Below are 18,659 nucleotides of genomic sequence, written 5' to 3' on the forward strand. Positions count from 1 at the left end.
GGCCAACAGAGTCAGACTACACATAGGAAGTGGGATTTGCTCAGAGACTGGAATCCTCTCGTTCTAGATGTCCTTGCTAGAAAAGAAGGAGAGGATGGCTGACATGTGGGTGAAATGGGTTGTTTGTGTTGGGAAGTTCTCTTTCATTTGCTTTTAGTGCCATCCCTATAGTCTGCCACCTTATTCATATTTTCCCAAAAATAGAAATTATTTAAAGACTGTGTATTACATAGTTGATATAATTGCATCATAATACACTTGTTTCCAGGTAGTGGAAGTGGAATTACTAAAAAAAGAAAAAATAGAAAAAAAGTACAGTAACAAGAAAATTGGTGAAAATTATTGTATCACAGTGAGGTCATTAAGTCATTGTCAATGTCTAGTAAGATGGTTGATCATTCTGTTACTTCTGTCACTTCTTTTGGTTTTGAACATTAGATGTCTTCAGATAGACATTGGTATGTAAATTAGTGTGTTCTGTTATTGACAGTATTAAAAAAAATTGGAGTTATCCCAAAGGTGACAGTGTGGTTCAGGAATTCCAAGCACTATTGCTTCTTTGGGGCATATTTCGACTGCCAGGGCTTCTGGAAGTACAAGGAGGCGGTGTGGTGGAGAGCTCATTCACTCCATAAAAGTCCTGGTGATGTCAGCACAAATACTGGTGTACTTGGAGTTTTGGTCAGATAGGTGTCTATGGATGAGGGGTGAAGCTATAGGAGTGAAGGAGCTATAGATGAGTGGTGAAGCAGGGCCATTGGTGAAGTGGTTGGTGGTTGTGGGTGATGGGTGCAGCTGTGTGACTGGTATACTCATAATTTGTCACAGCTTGGTCTTATATCATTTTTGTTGTTGTTTGTTTTTGAGTCACACCCGCAGTGATCAGGGGTTACTTCTGGCGCTATGCTCAGATATTGCTTCTGCCAAGCTCAGGAGATCATATGGGATGCTGGGATTCGAATCACTGTCTTTCTGCATGCAAGACAAATTCCCTAACTCCATGCTATCTCTCTGGTCCTGGTTTTATATCACTTTTGAAAACAGTGAGTCTATGGAGCTGGCTGAATGCAGACATGGTGACTCCGTTTCTATAATTTTTTATTAACACAAGAGGGGACATTACCAGTCTGCTGGCCTGGTGGCTTGAGACTGTCTGCCTTGCAACACTGGGGCCTCTGCCACACACAACTCACTGTTTTCCCTGCCCATCTCTGCTTCCTCGTGGGGACATTGATCCCAAAAGTGAAGACATATCATCTTATCCCCACTTCTGGTCCCTGGGACATGCATTGAAAGAATTTTTTTCTACTATTATTGATGCAATGACTTGGGGGTCAACACACTTGGCTTTGTTGTACCAGAGATTCCAAATGGTAGAGTCACTTGGATTGATCTCAGTATGAGAGACAGGTGCTGTGGCTAGAACTCAAGACTTAGCTTTCAAGGTACGCTCCTGCACATCTGTGTGGTGTTCTTCCGCTCCTGCACATCTCTGTGGTGTTCTCTGTGTGTATGTGTGTGTGTGTGAAACAAGATAGTTTTTATTCTAAATTATTTAGAAAGGAGTGATGGGAGAAGGGAGAAGTGTGTGTTCCAGAGAGACTAAGGGCTTCTCCAGAGTGATAGGGACAAAAGAAGTGCGATAAAAATTTAAGGGAGAACACGGGTTCAAAGAACAAGAACAAAATAGGCACTATGTCACTGAATATGCTTATAGTAAAGTATAGAAAGGGTCCAGCTGGGGCTCATATAACTCCATACCCGATCCCCGATTATTGTCTCACCAAGAAAGATTTCGTAGAGTACATATATTTATTTAACTAATTTATTATGTCTTATACCAATTAATTTATATCTTGGGGGCCAGCCCTGGCAGTGCTCAGAGCTTGCCTCTGGTTTGTTGCTCAGGAATCACTCTTGGCAGAGTTTGGGAGACTGTATGTGGTGATGCTGGGAATAGAACCCAGGTGAGCTTTTGGCAAGGGAAGTGCCTTATCCACTGTACTATTTTTTCTGGTCCCAATAACTTGAAAACTTAAATTGGCATTTATTTAAGAGGCAAATGAAGCATATACCTAATTTGGGTTAAAGTCAAGTATTTGTTTAATAGGAAGTAGGAAAAACATCCCTGTAGCACAGGCATGGGGACCCAATGGGGAACACCAACATCCAAAGCTGGCTTTGTTTTGCCTTTGTTTATGGTTTTAGACTCTTGTATCTCCCTCCCCTCGCTCTTCTGTTCTCTCTCACTTGCCTTCTCCAACATAGGGATCAATACTGGGGGGTCTGCTATCCTGGACATCTGGTCACTTTATGCATTATCATGGCAACTGTAGGCTGTCATAATGCTGGTGGTTGTGATTTTGATCCCTTAAAGTATTGCTATGATCATATGTCTTGTTCACTCAGATTCCCAAGCTGATCTGTACTTCCTCCCAAGGAAAAGATTTTACAGGGAACAAAAAACTGGGTGGATTTTCTCCTCACTACAAATTCATTCTTGGTGTGGCTCTGCTCCACATCTGGCTTCAACCTGAGGGAGATTTGTTATCATGTTTTTTCTTCTCCATGTTTTATCTCAGACTCTCACAACCTCACCCCTACTACTCAGTACCTACAGGACCTCAGTCATTTGTTTTTAATGTGATAAGAATGAGAGAAAGGCAGCTCCGACCACACCTGTTTGCAGTGTGCTCATGCAGTGGCCTTCTAAGATTTTCACTCTTGGAGGATGGGCACCGTAGAAAGTCCCTCAAACCATTTCAGAAACGTGCGCACCTGACTAAACACACATATGAGACGAGGCTCCTGGTAAACATTGAAGAATGTCATCAGAGGAAAGGTGGTCTTGTATGAGAGCAGTTGTTTCCTTGGCCCCTGGGAGGGGTTGGTGTCCAGACCTGAGCAAGGAGAAGAGAACAGTGAGGTGGATGGGGTCTAGCCAACATCTCCATCAGGAAGCTGGACCTGCATGGGAGGGACTGTCAGGAAGAGGGCCAGAAGGTGGAGGAGCTCAGCAGAGAGTGAGCTGCTTTGTAAATGTTTGTGAGCAAGGTGATCTAACAAGGAACCTGGTGGGTAATACAAATAAGTGGAGTGCTTGAGGAACCTTCCCTAGACTAGTGTCCAGGAAGAGAGAGGGAAGGGAGCTCAGTTGACTGAGTGTGTGAGTGGTTTTCATTGAGATGTTTTATATTCATCTTAACCAAGTTCTGATGGCTGCCTGATGTCTCAGAGAAGAGAGACTAGCAGTAGATATATGTAGATGTGATCACCTTACATTTCTAGAGAGCACACCTACCCTATTAAAGAGGGAGAAATTATTCTTTCCTAGTGAACATGCCCTTGGTAACATTCTGGCTGCAGGGGCTCACAAGGGTATTGAAATCACTTTGTCTACTGGTAGAACTAATGAGCATAATAGTGGACTCCTGGATTGATGGCTGAGTGGCTGGGCCTGACATAATTCGAATTCCCATGTGGAGTTTGAACAAATAAAGCTATTCAAGTTGAACTTGCTGTTTATTGCTGATGCTGTAAATGGACTCCCAGGTGGGAATAGGGTCTTATGTGATAAACTGTGTTAACTAGTGTGTGGGTCTTTTAGAAGCTCTGCAGAACCATCTAATTTAGGAAAGAATATCCAGAAAGGTGGAAATCTGTTGGAATGGGATGAACTCAGGGAATGAGGATTATTTCAGGAGTGCTGTTACACACATTCTAACACACATACACGTTTAACAAAATGCATTCTGTTGTATGCCCACACACACAGTCACATGCTCTCTCTCTCTGCCTCTCTCTTTCTTTCTCTCTCTCTCCCTGTCTCTCTCTCTCTCTTTCTCTCTTTCACACACACACACATATATACACACACACACCATACCATCCTCTCCTCTCCCCCAATCCATCTCTCCTTTAGGCCCCTCTGATCTGGGGTTATGGGATTCTACTTTAAAGGGCAATTGACATTGGTATGTTAGGACATCTTTTCTTTTTTACTGAGATTTTTTTGGGTGAAAAGCAACTGATTGGAAAGTGAGTGGATTTGTTGACAGGGATGCCTAGCGGATCAGCACTCTCTGGTCTTCTCTAAATTTCAAGGACTTTTGGTTCCTTTTGAAGCAATCGAAGCTGCTTGCTCCACCAGAACAAATAGTCCCCATTCCAGCCCTCCATATTTTTGAGTTTCCACCCAGGCCAGAAGCGGAAGTGCGGTGAGTGGAGCCAGCAAGAGTCTCTAGGGTGGCCCATCCTGGCCTGCTCCTCTCTTCAGTCAACCTGAACCAACCTTTTCTCTCAGCCTTTTCCCCCAGACTCAAGCGAAGGCGTGAAATTTATATTTTCTAAGATTTTTCCCGGCTTTTGTTGGGAAGACACCCCTTTGAAGAGGCAGAACAGAGGGGAGACAGGTCCTTGTCCCCCAATGGCCCTGGCATCAAACAAACTTGCCAGGCCCAAGCTCTCTTGAGGCATTTTAGCCAAGCCATATTCATCTCAGTATTCACCCCAGTTATTCCAAGTTATTTCCTACCATACCCTTCCATTTAGAACAGAAAAAGAATATGTGGTAAAACACATAGCCAGATAAAATTCATTGTCTTCATTTCTGAATGGATGTTTGGTTTTGGGGCTTAGAATTGAAGTGAGGCTCTCTTTGCCTGGCCACAGCCAGAATATGGTTTTCAGGTCCAGTGTCTTTCTTTACTCACCCCATGCATGAGAAACGGGTTGCAGTGAGGGGAGAAGACATCCTTGAAGAACTTCATTGGAATAAAGGAATAAAGGATGCAGCCCATGGGCCCTTCCATATTTTTCCATACTCTCGGGGGCTGTTATTGGTGATGGTCCTCAGTGGTGCAGGGGCATGAGTGGTGGTGGTTTGTCCTGTGTGAGCAGTTTGCACATGAGAGTGATGACATTAGGATATACCATGGGGACTTTTAACGTTTTTATCAATACTTTTGTTTTCGGGTCACACCTAATAGCTTGACCTGCTACCTCAGGCTCTCCTGCTTAACAGCACCATTAGAGGGAGCTTTGGAACCCAGAGATCCAATTCAAGTCTTGGCATGACTGTGAACTTGGGCATTCACTTCAGGAAACATTGACTTCCCTTGGGCCTTCTCACAGGAAGGACTTCAGGGTAGCTACATAGGGTGGTTGTGAAAATCCTGTAAACTTGAGACCCTTTCTAAGGGGGTGGTGGTGGTGTCCTATAGAAGGGCGGCTTCAGCCCAACTGCAGAGCTCCAAGTTTCTCTTTCTTGCTAAGCAAAGACCATTATCATTGACGACCATGATTTCTTTCATAAAACCATTTCCTGTGACCTGGCAGGGTTGCAAAGTCCCCCCTTTTCCTTTTCCCCTTTCATAATGTGCAGCGTTTGCAGAAGCTTAAACCTAGTTAAACTTCCGTCTCTAAGCAAACTTTGCAACTGGGTATGTAGCTTGTGTTGGCATTGGGAGCTGGGCCTCCTCTTCTCCCCCTAACTGGGGCTTTGTGGAGAAGACAGGTCTAGGCCTGCCTCTAATGCATTTCCTGGAGGTCTGCTGGCTTCCTCTCTTTGGGGGCAAGTTCCTGGCCAGGTTACATCTTTTCAGTCTTACTGTTTAGAATTTTCTTGGGCCCTTTTTGGGTGTGTGTGTGTATGTATGTGTGGGAAGGGAGCCACTCATGGCTATACTCGGGGTTTACTCCCTGCCCTGAGATAGGGATTCCTTAGAGCAGTGCTTGGGAGCCATTTACAGTTCTAGGGATCAGACTTCCCTATTGTCTTTATCTCTCTGGCCTTTTCTTGGCTCTTGCAGGTATCTAATGTGGGCATTGCCCTCTTGTGCAGGATGTTTGCACCTATGGCTTCCAAGCCTCAGTTTCCTCATTTGTGAAATGGATGTTAAGGTCACTTCCAGACATTTCACTCAAGAGGGAACTTTTCATTTTTTTAATTTGAAGAGACCTGACTCTATCTTTGGTCTGGGAAGAAGAACACCACTTGGGTAAACATGCCTCAGAGTGAGGAAACTAGGGGTGGCTGTAAGCAGAGGTCAGCCCGGTGGTCAGCCACCCTGTCAGAATCTCAGGCAGGTGGAGCTGGTGTTGTGTCGAGTGTCCCTAGTGGGTGCTACTGTAGAGTCCTGGATAGGAGAAGGGGTGAGAACTTGAAAATCAAGGTCTAAGGATCCATTGGAAGTTGAATTATATCACATGTTGGTGTATGAGATCTGTGGTCTCACAGGCTTACCAGAGTGTTACGTGCTGTAAGAGGGGTAGAGATGAGAGTGGGACTGGCCTGGAGTGTTAAGAGAAGGACCCACCAGGGTGAGGGAAGTAGTAGGGGAGGCACAACAGCTAAAGTTGAGGGAGGTTGTCCAGCCCACATCCTGGCATAGAACAGGCTGTGTGGAGGTGGGTCATGGATAGGTGTGGCCCACCTCACTTTTATCACTCTGCCTTTTTGTCCCCACTGTCACTGCCTTCTGTTGGACGGATGTCCTCAGCCACTTTATAGTCTTCCTGTCTTCAGGTTCTTTCTGACCATTCTTTACCTCCTCACTTTTTTTTTTTTTTTTTGGCTTCGGCATACTCCTGACCTTGTGCTCAGGGTTTACTCCTAGTATGCTTGGGACCATATATAGTGCTAGGGATCCAGCCTGGGACAGCAGCATGCAAAAGCCTTACCCATTGCACTAGCTCTCTGTCCTCATATTTATCCTCCCCTTTTCTATGTTAAGGAACCTTGGCTTTGTTCTGATATTCCAACCTTTCTGGGACTTCCATTGCCTCTGGGCAGCTTCTGAATTTTCTGGAATGTTTGGGCTCTTGTTCTGCCTTGTATTCAGGTGTGGCAGGCATGACCTCCATGGAGCACTTCTTCCAGAAGAACCTCTTCATCTTCTTTTCGCCTTCTTCACTGTTTCTCCCTGCAAGCCTGCTAGCCTTTCTCCATACCTGCCAGCAATGTTGTGTTGCGCTTGCTTCTTTTCTTGATCTTAGCTTCCTTAGCTGTCACTTTAAAAAGCCTAGCTGGAAGGGATGGAACACTGGTATGCCATGCTGGAGTTACATATTCCTATCCCTGGCACCTTCAGCGCTATGCCCATCCCTGAAGCATCGCTAGCTGTGACCCTGTTGGCCCTTGGCACTGCCAGACATGAATCTTGAGTGCTTAGGCCCACACCACCAGGCACATTACCACCAGGAGTGGTACCCAGGCCTCCATAGCACCACAAGGTGTGACGCCCTACTATAAAGAAAACAACTGAACAGTCAGCTGGTGGCTACTGTAGGCCTGTGCTTTGCCTCTTTCTCCTCAGCAAGCCTGTGCATGTCCTCTGGGGACTGGAACTGGGTCTTTGTATCTGTCCCCAGCACTAGGCCTCTCTCTGAGTAGACAACCTGGCTCTTTGCCCAGAGACTTCAGCTGATCAGTTGGACCTACGCCACTCACCAAAGCACCAGTGTTCCCTGAGGGTGGTGGAGAGAATCAGGCAGGTGCTAAATCAGAACCATCTTTTTGCCACTGGAAAAAAAAAGCTATTTGTTTCTCTCCCCTGACTAATGTCAAGTCAACTCGCTGGCACAGTTGGTGGAATCTTGGGAGTGATGAAACATTTAGCTTTTAATTAAAAAATATATTTTAAAATCTTAAACACCATGATTTTCAATACTGTTATGGTAGGATTTTGTGAGTACCTTGTTATAATGCCACACCTTTCCCCAGAAGCCCATTTCCTTCCTGCATGGTGGTCCCAGTTTCCTCCTCTCCTATGGTCCCCCACCCTGCGCCCCTAGCTTAGTACTGTAGGCCAGTTCTCAGTTCTTTACCTCTGGGCTCCCATTTCCTTTTTAGGCTTCTTTATAGTTCCCGCAGGAGAGTGACCACAATTTCTGTCCTCCTCACTCTCATTGACCTCCTTCAGAAAGATGCTCTTTGGATCCATCTAGAGAAACATGGTCTCTGTCTCGAACATGGGTCACTTGAGTCTTTTTTTTTTTTTTTTTTTTTTTGGTTTTTTTTTTTTTGGGCTACACCCTGTGACGCTCAGGGGTTACTCCTGGCTATGCGCTCAGAAGTTGCTCCTGGCTTCTTGGGGGACCATATGGGACGCCGGGGGATCGAACCGCGGTCCGTCCTAGGCTAGCGCAGGCAAGGCAGGCACCTTACCTCCAGCGCCACCGCCCGGCCCCGGGTCACTTGAGTCTTAACCTCAGAATTTTGACTGAGGAAGATGTAGGCAGCAGAAACATTGGACTGTTAGAGGATCAGGCCTTGGGACCTAGAAGGAGATGATGGGCAACAGGGTTGGGTGTTGGGGAACCCATTTCAGAGAGGTGACAGTATACTAGCCATGGACATCAGGGCATGATGTCCCCGCATGAAATGATGAGCCAGTGGTTCCCCATTAACATCTTTCCCCACAGTCACTGTGCTTTTTGGGCTTGTGTCTACTTTGCAGGCGCAGACCATGAATTACGTGGGACAGCTCGCAGGCCAGGTGTTTGTCACCGTGAAGGAACTCTACAAGGGTCTGAACCCTGCCACACTCTCTGGATGCATCGACATCATCGTTGTTCGCCAGCCCAATGGGAGCCTTCAGTGCTCCCCGTTCCACGTCCGCTTTGGGAAGATGGGGGTTCTGCGCTCCCGGGAGAAAGTGGTAAGGGTGGATGGGTTAGAGAAGACTTTGGGAGTTTCTGTGGTAACTAGGGCCTTGAATGTGAGCTGCTTCCTGCCTTGGGCCTTCCACCTGCCTGATGGCTTCACATCCAAAGTCTCCTGAGTGCCAGGGCCCTGAGAGGTATATGGCTACGGGCCCTTGTTTGTTCCTCTCAAGCAGTGTTTAGATCACAGAGCTGATAGGACAGGAGTACACGGGAAAGAAAAGAAGAGACAAAGGGGCATGATAGGGAAAGTTTGAGAAAAGCCCCTCTAGATGATTGCTTTGCTTGGATTCATAGTTTGTTAAGTTTCTGTGAGTCTGAGATTCAGACTGAGCCCATAGAGACTGTTTATGTCTCCACCAATATGGTGGAGGCTCAGCTGGACCTTCCAAGGCCAGGATCTGAGCGATTCTATTAACTGGTGTGGTGGGTGGAGTGGGTGTCTTATGGCTGGACTTTGAGCTGAAGTCTGTGTCACCAGAGCATTCTTAGTGGCAGAGTGGGTGGACATTGTTTCCAAGGTCACCTTGTGTCACCTCTGGTGCTCTGGGGTTGGGGGTAGTCATGAGTGTATGTGTGGGTTGGACTCTGAGGCATGGACATGGTAGCCTGTGTCTCACTGGGGAAGATAATGCTGGGTTCAGGGACACGTGTGCGGGATGGTAAGGTGTCTTCTGCAGATGACTCAATGCCTGGGTGGAAGTGGGCAGTTTCTGAGGTGGGAAGTTGAGTTCTTATTGTCTTAAATGTTTGCTTTCCCTTTAGGTCGACATAGAGATCAATGGGGAATCTGTGGATTTGCACATGAAACTGGGAGATAATGGAGAAGCCTTTTTTGTTCAGGAGACTGATAATGACCAGGTACAGAGACAGCTTGGTCCAGGTGCGGTGGTTCTTGGGGACCAGGTGGCAGGAAGAGTGGAAGAGTGGGTGGAGACGGATCTGTGCCTGGCCATGCAGATGGTGCCTGCTTCCCTGTGCTGGGTTGTGGTCAAACAGGGTTGGGTGTGTGGTCAAACAGGTGGGTGTGAGCTGTGTCTACATAATACTGGGCAACAGTCTTATGGACTGCCTCAACATGCAGTGTCCAGGGAGACAGAAACCAAATCTCAGTGGCTAGCCTGAACCACTAGCCAAATTGTTCAATTATCTTGGGTTGTCAACCCAAATGTTCTGAGTGTTCAAATTATATTTAGTGAGGGACCAAATTACTTTTCTTTGTTGTTTGTTTTTGGGCCACACCCAATAGCGCTCAGGAGTTACTTCTGACTTTGCGCTCAGAAATTGCTCTTGGCAGGCTTGGAGTGGAACATATGGGATACCCAGAATCGAACCCAGGTCTGTCCCAGGTCATTTGTGTGCAAGGCAAACACCCTACTACTGTGCTATTGCTCTGGTGTCCAAATTATTTTTTTATTACTTGAAAATTTTTAGCAGCTAAAGACATAATTATGGTAACATAGTCCATCTATTTCTGGTGTACCATGCATTTATATGAGATGCGAGTAACACAATTTTACTTTTATTTTTTTAGTTTTGGGGTCATATTTGGCTGTGCTCTGGGGCTACTATTGGCTTGATGGTCCTTGGCAGTGTTGGAATTAAGGAGGACCCTGCAATACCAGGAATGAACCCAGACCTCCTGTTCATAAGCATATGATGAATGCATGAGCTATTTTTTTAATATCCAACCACCAGCATAATTTGGGACATTTTCATCCCTCTGAATCAGGAAGCTACTCTGTTTTTAATCATTGTCTCCTCTAACCTGATTCTCCCATCCCTCTTTAACCCAGAGCAGTGGCATATTTTTCTGTGTCACTGTGAATGAATTGTGATGTATGGCCCTGCAAACATGACTTTCATTGCTCCCAATGCTGAATAGGTTCCTCTATGTTTGCCCCTCACATGTCAATGACACTAGATGGGCTTTGTCTTTTGGCTGTTGTTAAAAAATAGTTATGTGGCTTTCTGTAATGAGTTTTTGTGTGCATGATAGTTTTCATCTCAGGTATATAACTGGAACCAGATATCACTGGGCCACTTGGTAACTGTGTTTGTTAGTCACATGATGTGTTTAACCATTGCCTAGGCTTGGGTGTCTTTTCACCTTTCACCTACAGGCCGTGAGATTTGAGACCTATCCATCCCCTTCTCCACATGGCCACCTCAGCTTGTTTCCCCCTTAAATACCTTGTATGTCTTACAGGAGGTGATTCCCATGCACCTGGCCACCTCGCCCATTCTGTCGGAGGGAGCCTCTCTGATGGAGTGCCAGCTAAAAAGGAATTCTGTGGACAGGACCAGAGGCCTAGATCCTAGTATGTCAGTCCAGGAGCTGCCTCCCAGTGACACCCCTTTAAGTGGCTCATTGGTAAAGAAGAGAAGAAAAAGGCGAAGAAAGTCCCAGCTGGACAGCCTGAAAAGAGACGAGAACATGGACATGTCTGAAGACGAGGACATGTTTCTCATAGAGATGAGCTCTGATGAGGGCATAGAGCCGATGGACAGCACTTTATCAGTGTGAGCTGCTTTGGGGGAGTTGGGGTGGGTGGGTTTGTGTTCCAACTGAGCATTAGGTCTTTGGTGGTAGCAGTGATGTTTTTGTTTTGGGGCCATACCCAGGGTTCTTGGGAGTCTGTTAGGTTCTCAACTCAAACCCTGACCTCCCACATCCAAATCATTGGTTCAGTCCTTTGAGTTATCTTCCTGGCTCCAAACATGTCTTGTTTATGTGTGCCTATTGCCAGGGATCAAACCCAGGGCTTGATGTGGTACAGACATGAACTGTACCACTGAGACACATCCCCAGTCAGTGAACCACAGTCCCAGCTCTGAATGAATTTTTTTTTTTTTTTTTTTTTTAATAAAATTTGTTCCTTAATTGAGTCACCATGAGATACATAGTTACAAAGTTGTTTATGATTTTCAGTCATACAGTGTACACCACCAATCCCTTCACCATGTACAGTTTCTACCACCAATGTTTCCTTTTCCCTCCCATCTTCCCTGCCTGCATGGATGGCAGACATTTTTCTTGTCTCTCTCTTTTTTCCTTTTAAGATACTGGTAGGCAATATGTTAATGCTATAACATAATATGTTATACAGTATTATGCATATCACTGTATCTCCTTTCAACCCTAGTTCTTATCCAGAGTGATCATTTCTAATTATCATTGTCATAGTGGTCCCTTCTCTGTCCTAACTGCACTCCCCCAGTATTTGTGGCCAGCTTCCTACCATGGACTGGTCCTCTTGGCCTGCAACTTTATTGTCTTGGGACTTATTGCCATACTATCTTATTTTATTTTTATGTTCTACAAATGAGTGCTATCATTTTATATTTCTTTCCCTTGGACTCATTTCACTCAGCATAATACTCTGCTACATCTACCATGTATGAGCAAATCTCATGACTTCAATTATCTTAATAGCTGCATAGTATTCCATTGTTTAGATGTACCCTAGTTTCTTTATCCACTCATCTGTTCTTAGGCACTTGGGTTGTTTCCAGATTATGTTATTGTGAATAGTGCCACAATGAACATATGAGTACGTAGGGCTTTTCTATGCTTTTGGGCCCCTAGGATATATTCCCAGGACCAGTATTGCTAGGTCATATGGGAGCTCAAGTTCTAGTTTTTCTTTTTAGGAATATCCATATTGTTTTCCAAAAAGGCTGGATTAGTTAACATATGCACTCGCATTGAGTGAGCGACCCTTTTTCCACACATCTGAACCCACATTAGCTGTCCTTTTTGATGTGTGGCAGTCTCTGTAGTGTGAGAGGTTATAATGTTTTGATTTCTATCTCCCTATTGATTAATGATGTGGCACATATGTTTTCATGTGACTTATTTTTTGTGGGAGATATGTTGGGTAATTTAGGGGCTATCCTGACTCTGTGTTTGGAGTGACTCCTAATGGGGTATGATGGACCATACACAATGCTGGAGTAGGCTGTGTGCAAGGCAAGAAACTTTAACCCAATTATCATATTTCCTACCCCAATGCAGTAACAAAATTTGTAAAGTAATCAAAGGATGCACACACAAAACACATTTCTATGTGTCTTCATCTCATTTCCCCTTATCCATAGCCTGCAATCTATCTGGCTGGTTTGTAAAAGGATCTTGTTAATCGAATGAGATACTCAAGGAAAGTGGAAATTAGCTTTCTTGTGAATCTATTATTAATAATTCTTTGATTTGTCTTTTTTTCCCCTCACCAGAACCCTTCCTAGTGATGAGCCTCCATTCCAAGATGATGCTTCTGAGAAGAATCTTTCCCCAGTTCCGACTTACCCACAGTCAGCATCTTACCCTAATTCCGATAGAGAATGGACACCTAGTCCAAGGTGATTTGCTGTGTTTGTGAGTTTACCTGTCTAGCCCAGGGAACTTTTAAGTCATTGATGAGAAACGTTTAACAAAATATAAATAAATTATTAGCACCAGAAAAAGGCAAATTAGTGTAGGAAGAAATAAAGAATGAAAAGAAATCAAGGACCAGAAGACAGTGCAGTGTTCAGGACTGTACTTTACCTGGGTTCCAGTCCTCTGCCAGGGAGATCTGGGTGATTCTAGGCACTGTAAATGCTGAGCAGCTCTATATCCTTGGACACTGGCCTTGAGCCTATCACAGTTGCTGAGACCTGTTGGTGGGGTCTTTAGGTGCTCCCCTGCAATAAAGAAAGCATAGTCAGGTCATGACAGGTCATGCGCCTGTCACTGGTATTCTAATTAGAATTGCAGTAGTCGACCCCAGTTGACTGAGGTGATGGGGTGTACTTCTGTGACACTCTCTGACCACATGCTGATCAGAGAGTTTTCAGCCAGAGAAACAAGGAGAACTTGGGAGCTCTGCTTAGAGTTTTTAGAGGAACTGAGGGGAGGGGGTTGTGTTCTAAGTCTCCTCCTCACCTGGGACAAGATAGGCATTTTTTTTGGGACAAACATTGACCCTGGGTGGCTAAGCTGTCATATCTGGTATGGTGGCATGTGATCTCCAGTGGGCCACAGCTCACTGCACATGGGATGGGTGTACAGAATTCCTGGTAGAGTCTATTCTGGGAGAGGATTCACAGAGCTTGGCCGAGTGGTGAAGTGAAGCAAATGCTCAGGACTCAATGATGAAGCACCAGAGCGCTGAAAATGTAGAGTAGGGCTATGTTGACTTCTGGGTTAAAATGGGAGCGGAAGGATGCTGGCATGTGCTGTGGAGCTCCCCACTTCCCAATGTCAGCCAGGCCCTTGGAAGTTCCATCCCCCTCTTGCCTGGACCAGAGTCAGCACAGCAGAGCTGCTGTTGAGGTTAGAGGAAGAGATCAGGCTTGTGCCTACTTGTTAGGACCTCAACAAGGAATGTTGCTCATTTGGGCTGTGCCACCCCCTTATGCAGCAGTGTCCTCCATACCAGCCCTGTCCCCACACAAACCCTTGCCAACCAGGTGGCTATAATCTGTCCTTGGAATGAGGCTCAGAGTCTCAAAGGAATCTATATGCTTCATGGCAATGGTCTGTTTCACTGGAAGCTGGTTTATCCAAGATACAACTCTGCAAAGTTTGATGAAACAGACTAAGATGTTTTCCATTCCTGTTTTCACATCCCATCTTTAAAAATAAGGATCTCCTTGTACCCCTATTTGGACTCCTCCCATCCTGAGCACTCCATAGTATCAGTCCAGGTTAATGCTGCCATGTTGGTGGGGAACATCTGGCAGCTCTCCTTAAGCCTTTGGATAGCTCATCTAGCAGGGCATGTGGGTGGAAACTGTTTCTGGAAGAAAAAATGACATAGAGCAATTAGGAGCCGCTCATGGATGAAAAAAAATCTACATATTTAAATTTGGAACTTAAAATGTTTGAAACACAGCCTCAAATATGTTTCTCCGCTGTGCATACATCTTGCTCCATGAATCTAGAATCATGACCATTTTAGAATAAATATAAATTAGGCTACTGGGGCACCTTTCTATACTTGGAAGTGGACATAGTATTGAAAGAGATGATCCATAGCTCAAGGATCTGTCTCTGGAATAAGGACATGAGGTCAGGCAATGTTCCATGGTTGTGTGGGCAAAGCTTTCATAGATTGTAGAACAGAAAGTGAAAATGAATGTGGCTTTGGGTAGTTTATTTCTTTCCCTTTTGTGGTTCACAAAATTCACATAGTTCTGTTTTTGAAGTGATTTCAGATCACCAATTTCAGTGTCCAATTTTTGTCTTGTGGTTGTGATTGTTACAAGTGTCTGATGTCAAATTTTATTTTATTTCATTGACCTATGATTTCATTTTCCTTTTTACCATGTACCTGCGCTGGTCTCCAGTAGTCCAATAGATTGCAAAAGGACTCCCCCATCTCATCTCGCAGTGGCGGCCGAGGGCGGACTCTCTAGTTCTTGTCCCCCACAGTGCTCCCAGTTCCCTGCTCCAGAAAGGTAGAGAGGGGTGTTTTCCCCACCTGGGTGCCTTCCTTACTGATCATTTTAACCTTATACTTTAAAATCTATTTTTCCAACTAACCAACCAAATTACGTATAAAGACATATCTTCTTGATTTACTTTTCTTTCGCTTTAGGTTTTTGTAGAATAATAGATATTTTTAAGTGCTAAATTTGACTCTTTGGTATTGATGAGGGAGTCTGCAATTCTTTCCAATTCCTGGTATCCTTTGCAAGAGAGAATAATCAAAGTGAAAATTGGGGCTGTGACTGTTTGTTTTGCATCTTGTATTGTTCAGCAGGTAAGTTGCAGGGCACTCTTCAGCATATGCCATTTTTATCCAGGGGGAATTATTACAGAAATGATTTAAGTAGCTCATCACCTTTCTGTGTCAGGTGTTCTCCTTCATATGACAAGAAGAGAAGTTTGGTGACTAGGAGAGCAAGGGTCACTGGTTTGTGTTTTCTCTTGATGCGGTAGCTGCAGAATTTTGCCTCTGTGCCCTGGGGTTGCAGATCCTTCACCTGTCTGCCAGGTAGAAGATTATTGCATTACTGCAATAGTTGCCTTAGGTATAACTTTCTTGTTCTCGTATTAATTCAGCTGCTGGTGGTGAAGAGCTGAGTGATTTTTTTTTTCTATTATAGATGTGAACATAGACTAAAAATGTTTGGGTACCTCCAATGTAGACTTAGATTGTTTCCTTCATCAAACTATGGCAAATAAAGTTAAGGTTACTTTCTGCCTGGAAACTGTTTTCTTTTTTGATTAAGGAATCAAGATTTTGGAGGGACTTTCTTCAGAGATTACAGAAGCATTTAAGAATGTAGTACACTGGCCTGGAGTGATAGTACAGAGGGTAGGGCATTTGCCTTGCATGTGTTCTATTTGGCTTTAATCCCCAGCTTCCTATATTTCCCTGTCAGGAATAATACCTGAGTGCAGAGTCAGGAGAAAACCCTGAGCACCACTGGGTATGGCCCCCAAATAAAAATGAAACCAAAACAACAAGAAAAAAAAAAACACCCCAAAACGTGGTAGACCTGGTCACTAGCAGTCAGGATGGGTCTGCCTAATTGGGACTGGCAAAACTTTTGGCTACTAGCATGTGGGTGACTCAGACACAGCTATGTAGGCTCCCTTTGTTTGAGCAACCCTTGATCCCAAGTTTAGTAAACTTAAACATAGTCCTGTGTTTACTGAAGGGAGATTTTGGAATCCTCTTTCTCATTGTCACTCTTGGTGTTGGGAATGTTCCTTTCAGTCTACATTTCCCTGGTAAGCTGTACAGAGAGTGTGTGTTTACATGTGTACAGAATCCCAAGGGCTCAGCACCAGAACTAACAGATCCTGGTGTTTGTGGTTGCCTATTGGAAGGAACTTCACCCAGGTCTTGATTCTGAGGAACAGGACTTGGCAAACTCAGAACTCCCTACACAAGCTAGGATATCAGGTAGCCAGGAGTTGCTTTGTTAGATGTGCTCGATGTCCAAGGGCTGGTGTCTGCACAATCCGGGTCACTGTAGTTTTCATGATGTCCACTGACCAGGAGTTTGGCTGTGTCTCCAGCACTGCAGGCCCTTGAATAATGGCTTGAGTTTTGATGAGAACCAATACTGAATTCCACAAGAAGACTCAAGGACCTGGCCTCATGCTAGGCCATGTTCCCTACAGTTAGGTTTTTTTAAGAAGATCACTCATATTTAGAGGAACTAAGAGAAAAGCATGGCAGGAATGGGTTGTGATGTCCCTGTCCTCTCAAGGAAGGAACTTAGCTTGTGAATGTGGGCAGGTGTGGAAACAGCATTCTGGGGGATTGAGTAGAAAGAGTCGACTTCTTCCTCTAGGACTCTGGAATGGGGTGGGGGAGGATTCTGGCCACATGGTTCAGCAGCTGAGCAGAACTGTGGGCACTGCAGGGAGCTCTGGTTCCTGGAGAAAGGCCTTTTCATTAGTCAGGAACAAGGAATGTTGGAAGTCAAAGAACTGTTTTTGCCACAAGATCCTTTTGGGGGACTGTCCAAAAGGTCATGTGTGTTAATTTGTGCATGTGCACCACCTGTGTGTGTTTGCATGTGTGCTTTAGCTTGTATGAGTATATATGTTAGCAGGTGCTAGTCTTTGTGTATGTGTGTCAGTATTAGTGTGTTCATGTGTGTATGTGTGTATCACATGTGTGAATGCTAGCCTGTGCTGTGCGTTTTTGCGTGCGAGTATAAGCCTGTGTGTGTGCTGGTGTGGAGGCTATTCTGGGGTCTTCTCCACAGACCCTGAAAATAGAGCCTGAGTGCTCTGTGAGGCTGCCTGACGTTTAGGTGTCTGAGAAGGGGGTTCTGTATGAAGCCAGGGATCCTAATGAGATAGACCCAGGACCATCCTGTTGGGGCCATATGTGATTCTCTCATCTTCCTGGATCTCTTCTGTGTCAGCAGGAAAGTGGTATTGAGCTAGTGAAAGAGACAGACACTAAGAAAAATGGGGTCACTTCTTGCCTGTCCTGTAGGAAACCCACCTGATCACTTAGAACCTTCCAGGGATGAATTGGGTGTTGGTTTTCTTGTGATTTGCATGTTGTGGAGAGTTCAGTTAAATATCTTGCAACACACTATTTTTATCCTTGGCCTGGATACTGTGTTAGAACCCTAGCAGGCTTTCCTTAGGACTCGGGAAAAAGACCATAGAAAATGTGGCAAGGAGGACCCACATTCAGCTGATGAAAAGCTGGTCTAAGAGCAAAGCATCACGACCCACAGTGTCTGAAAGAACTTAGGAAATGGTGCATTTCTGATGTGCACTGGGAGCATTTGAGGTTTTGTTAGCTCTTTGGAGTGGCAGCGCCTGCCTGCCACGTCTGAGCAAGTTTGTGGTGTGAGGCGAGGCACGTATGTAAAGTTAGCTCCTGATGCAATTTCCCTGTTTCCAAGCACAGTGCTGGTTTAAAAATCCTTGAGGCTGAAGTTTTGGGCATGTATCAGAAATAGTGTTTTGCAGTTGCCTGAGAGTTGAAAGGTTGAGATATGGAGATTTGGAGAGAGCTGAGAGACTGGATGTGCTGAAGAATTGAAAGCAGGTTGAGGGATGAATAGGTCATCACTGTGAGGGAAGGAAAAACTTTTTTGCCTTTCTCTGTTTAAAAATTACCTCCCTTCTCCCTCCCTCCCTCTCCCCCTCCTCCTCCTGTCCTCCTCCCCTACCCTCCTCCTACCCTCCTACCCTCTTCCTTCCCTCCTTTCCTTTCCTTTCCTTTCCTTTCCTTTCCTTTCCTTTCCTTTCCTTTCCTTTCCTTTCCTTTCCTTTCCTTTCCTTTCCTTTCCTTTCCTTTCCTATCCTTACCTTTCCTTTCCTTTCCTTTCCTTTCCTTTCCTTTCCTTTCCTTTCCTTTCCTTTCCTTTCCTCTTTCCTTCCCTCCTCCTTTCCTTCCCTCCTCCTTTCCTTTCCTTTCCTTTCCTCTCCTCTCCTCTCCTCTCCCCTTTCTTCTCCTTCCCTTCCCTCTTTCTTTTCTTTCTTTCTTTCTTTCTTTCTTTCTTTCTTTCTTTTCTTTTTTCTTTCT

The 18,659-nt window shown here is 44.9% G+C and overlaps 1 protein-coding gene across 1 annotated transcript in view; it reads left to right on the top strand.

Moving 5' to 3' along the window:
- Nucleotides 1-18,659, top strand: part of LPIN1 (lipin 1) — a 159,268-nt gene that overhangs the window by 96,297 nt on the left and 44,312 nt on the right. Inside the window, 5 exon segments of the mRNA XM_049784553.1 lie at nt 8,460-8,660; nt 9,430-9,525; nt 10,874-11,187; nt 12,898-13,023; nt 14,995-15,105. Coding sequence (XP_049640510.1) covers nt 8,460-8,660; nt 9,430-9,525; nt 10,874-11,187; nt 12,898-13,023; nt 14,995-15,105 — 848 coding nt within the window.

This window comes from Suncus etruscus, chromosome 12, assembly GCF_024139225.1.
Source record: "Suncus etruscus isolate mSunEtr1 chromosome 12, mSunEtr1.pri.cur, whole genome shotgun sequence".
NCBI classification, from domain to species: Eukaryota; Metazoa; Chordata; class Mammalia; order Eulipotyphla; family Soricidae; genus Suncus; species Suncus etruscus.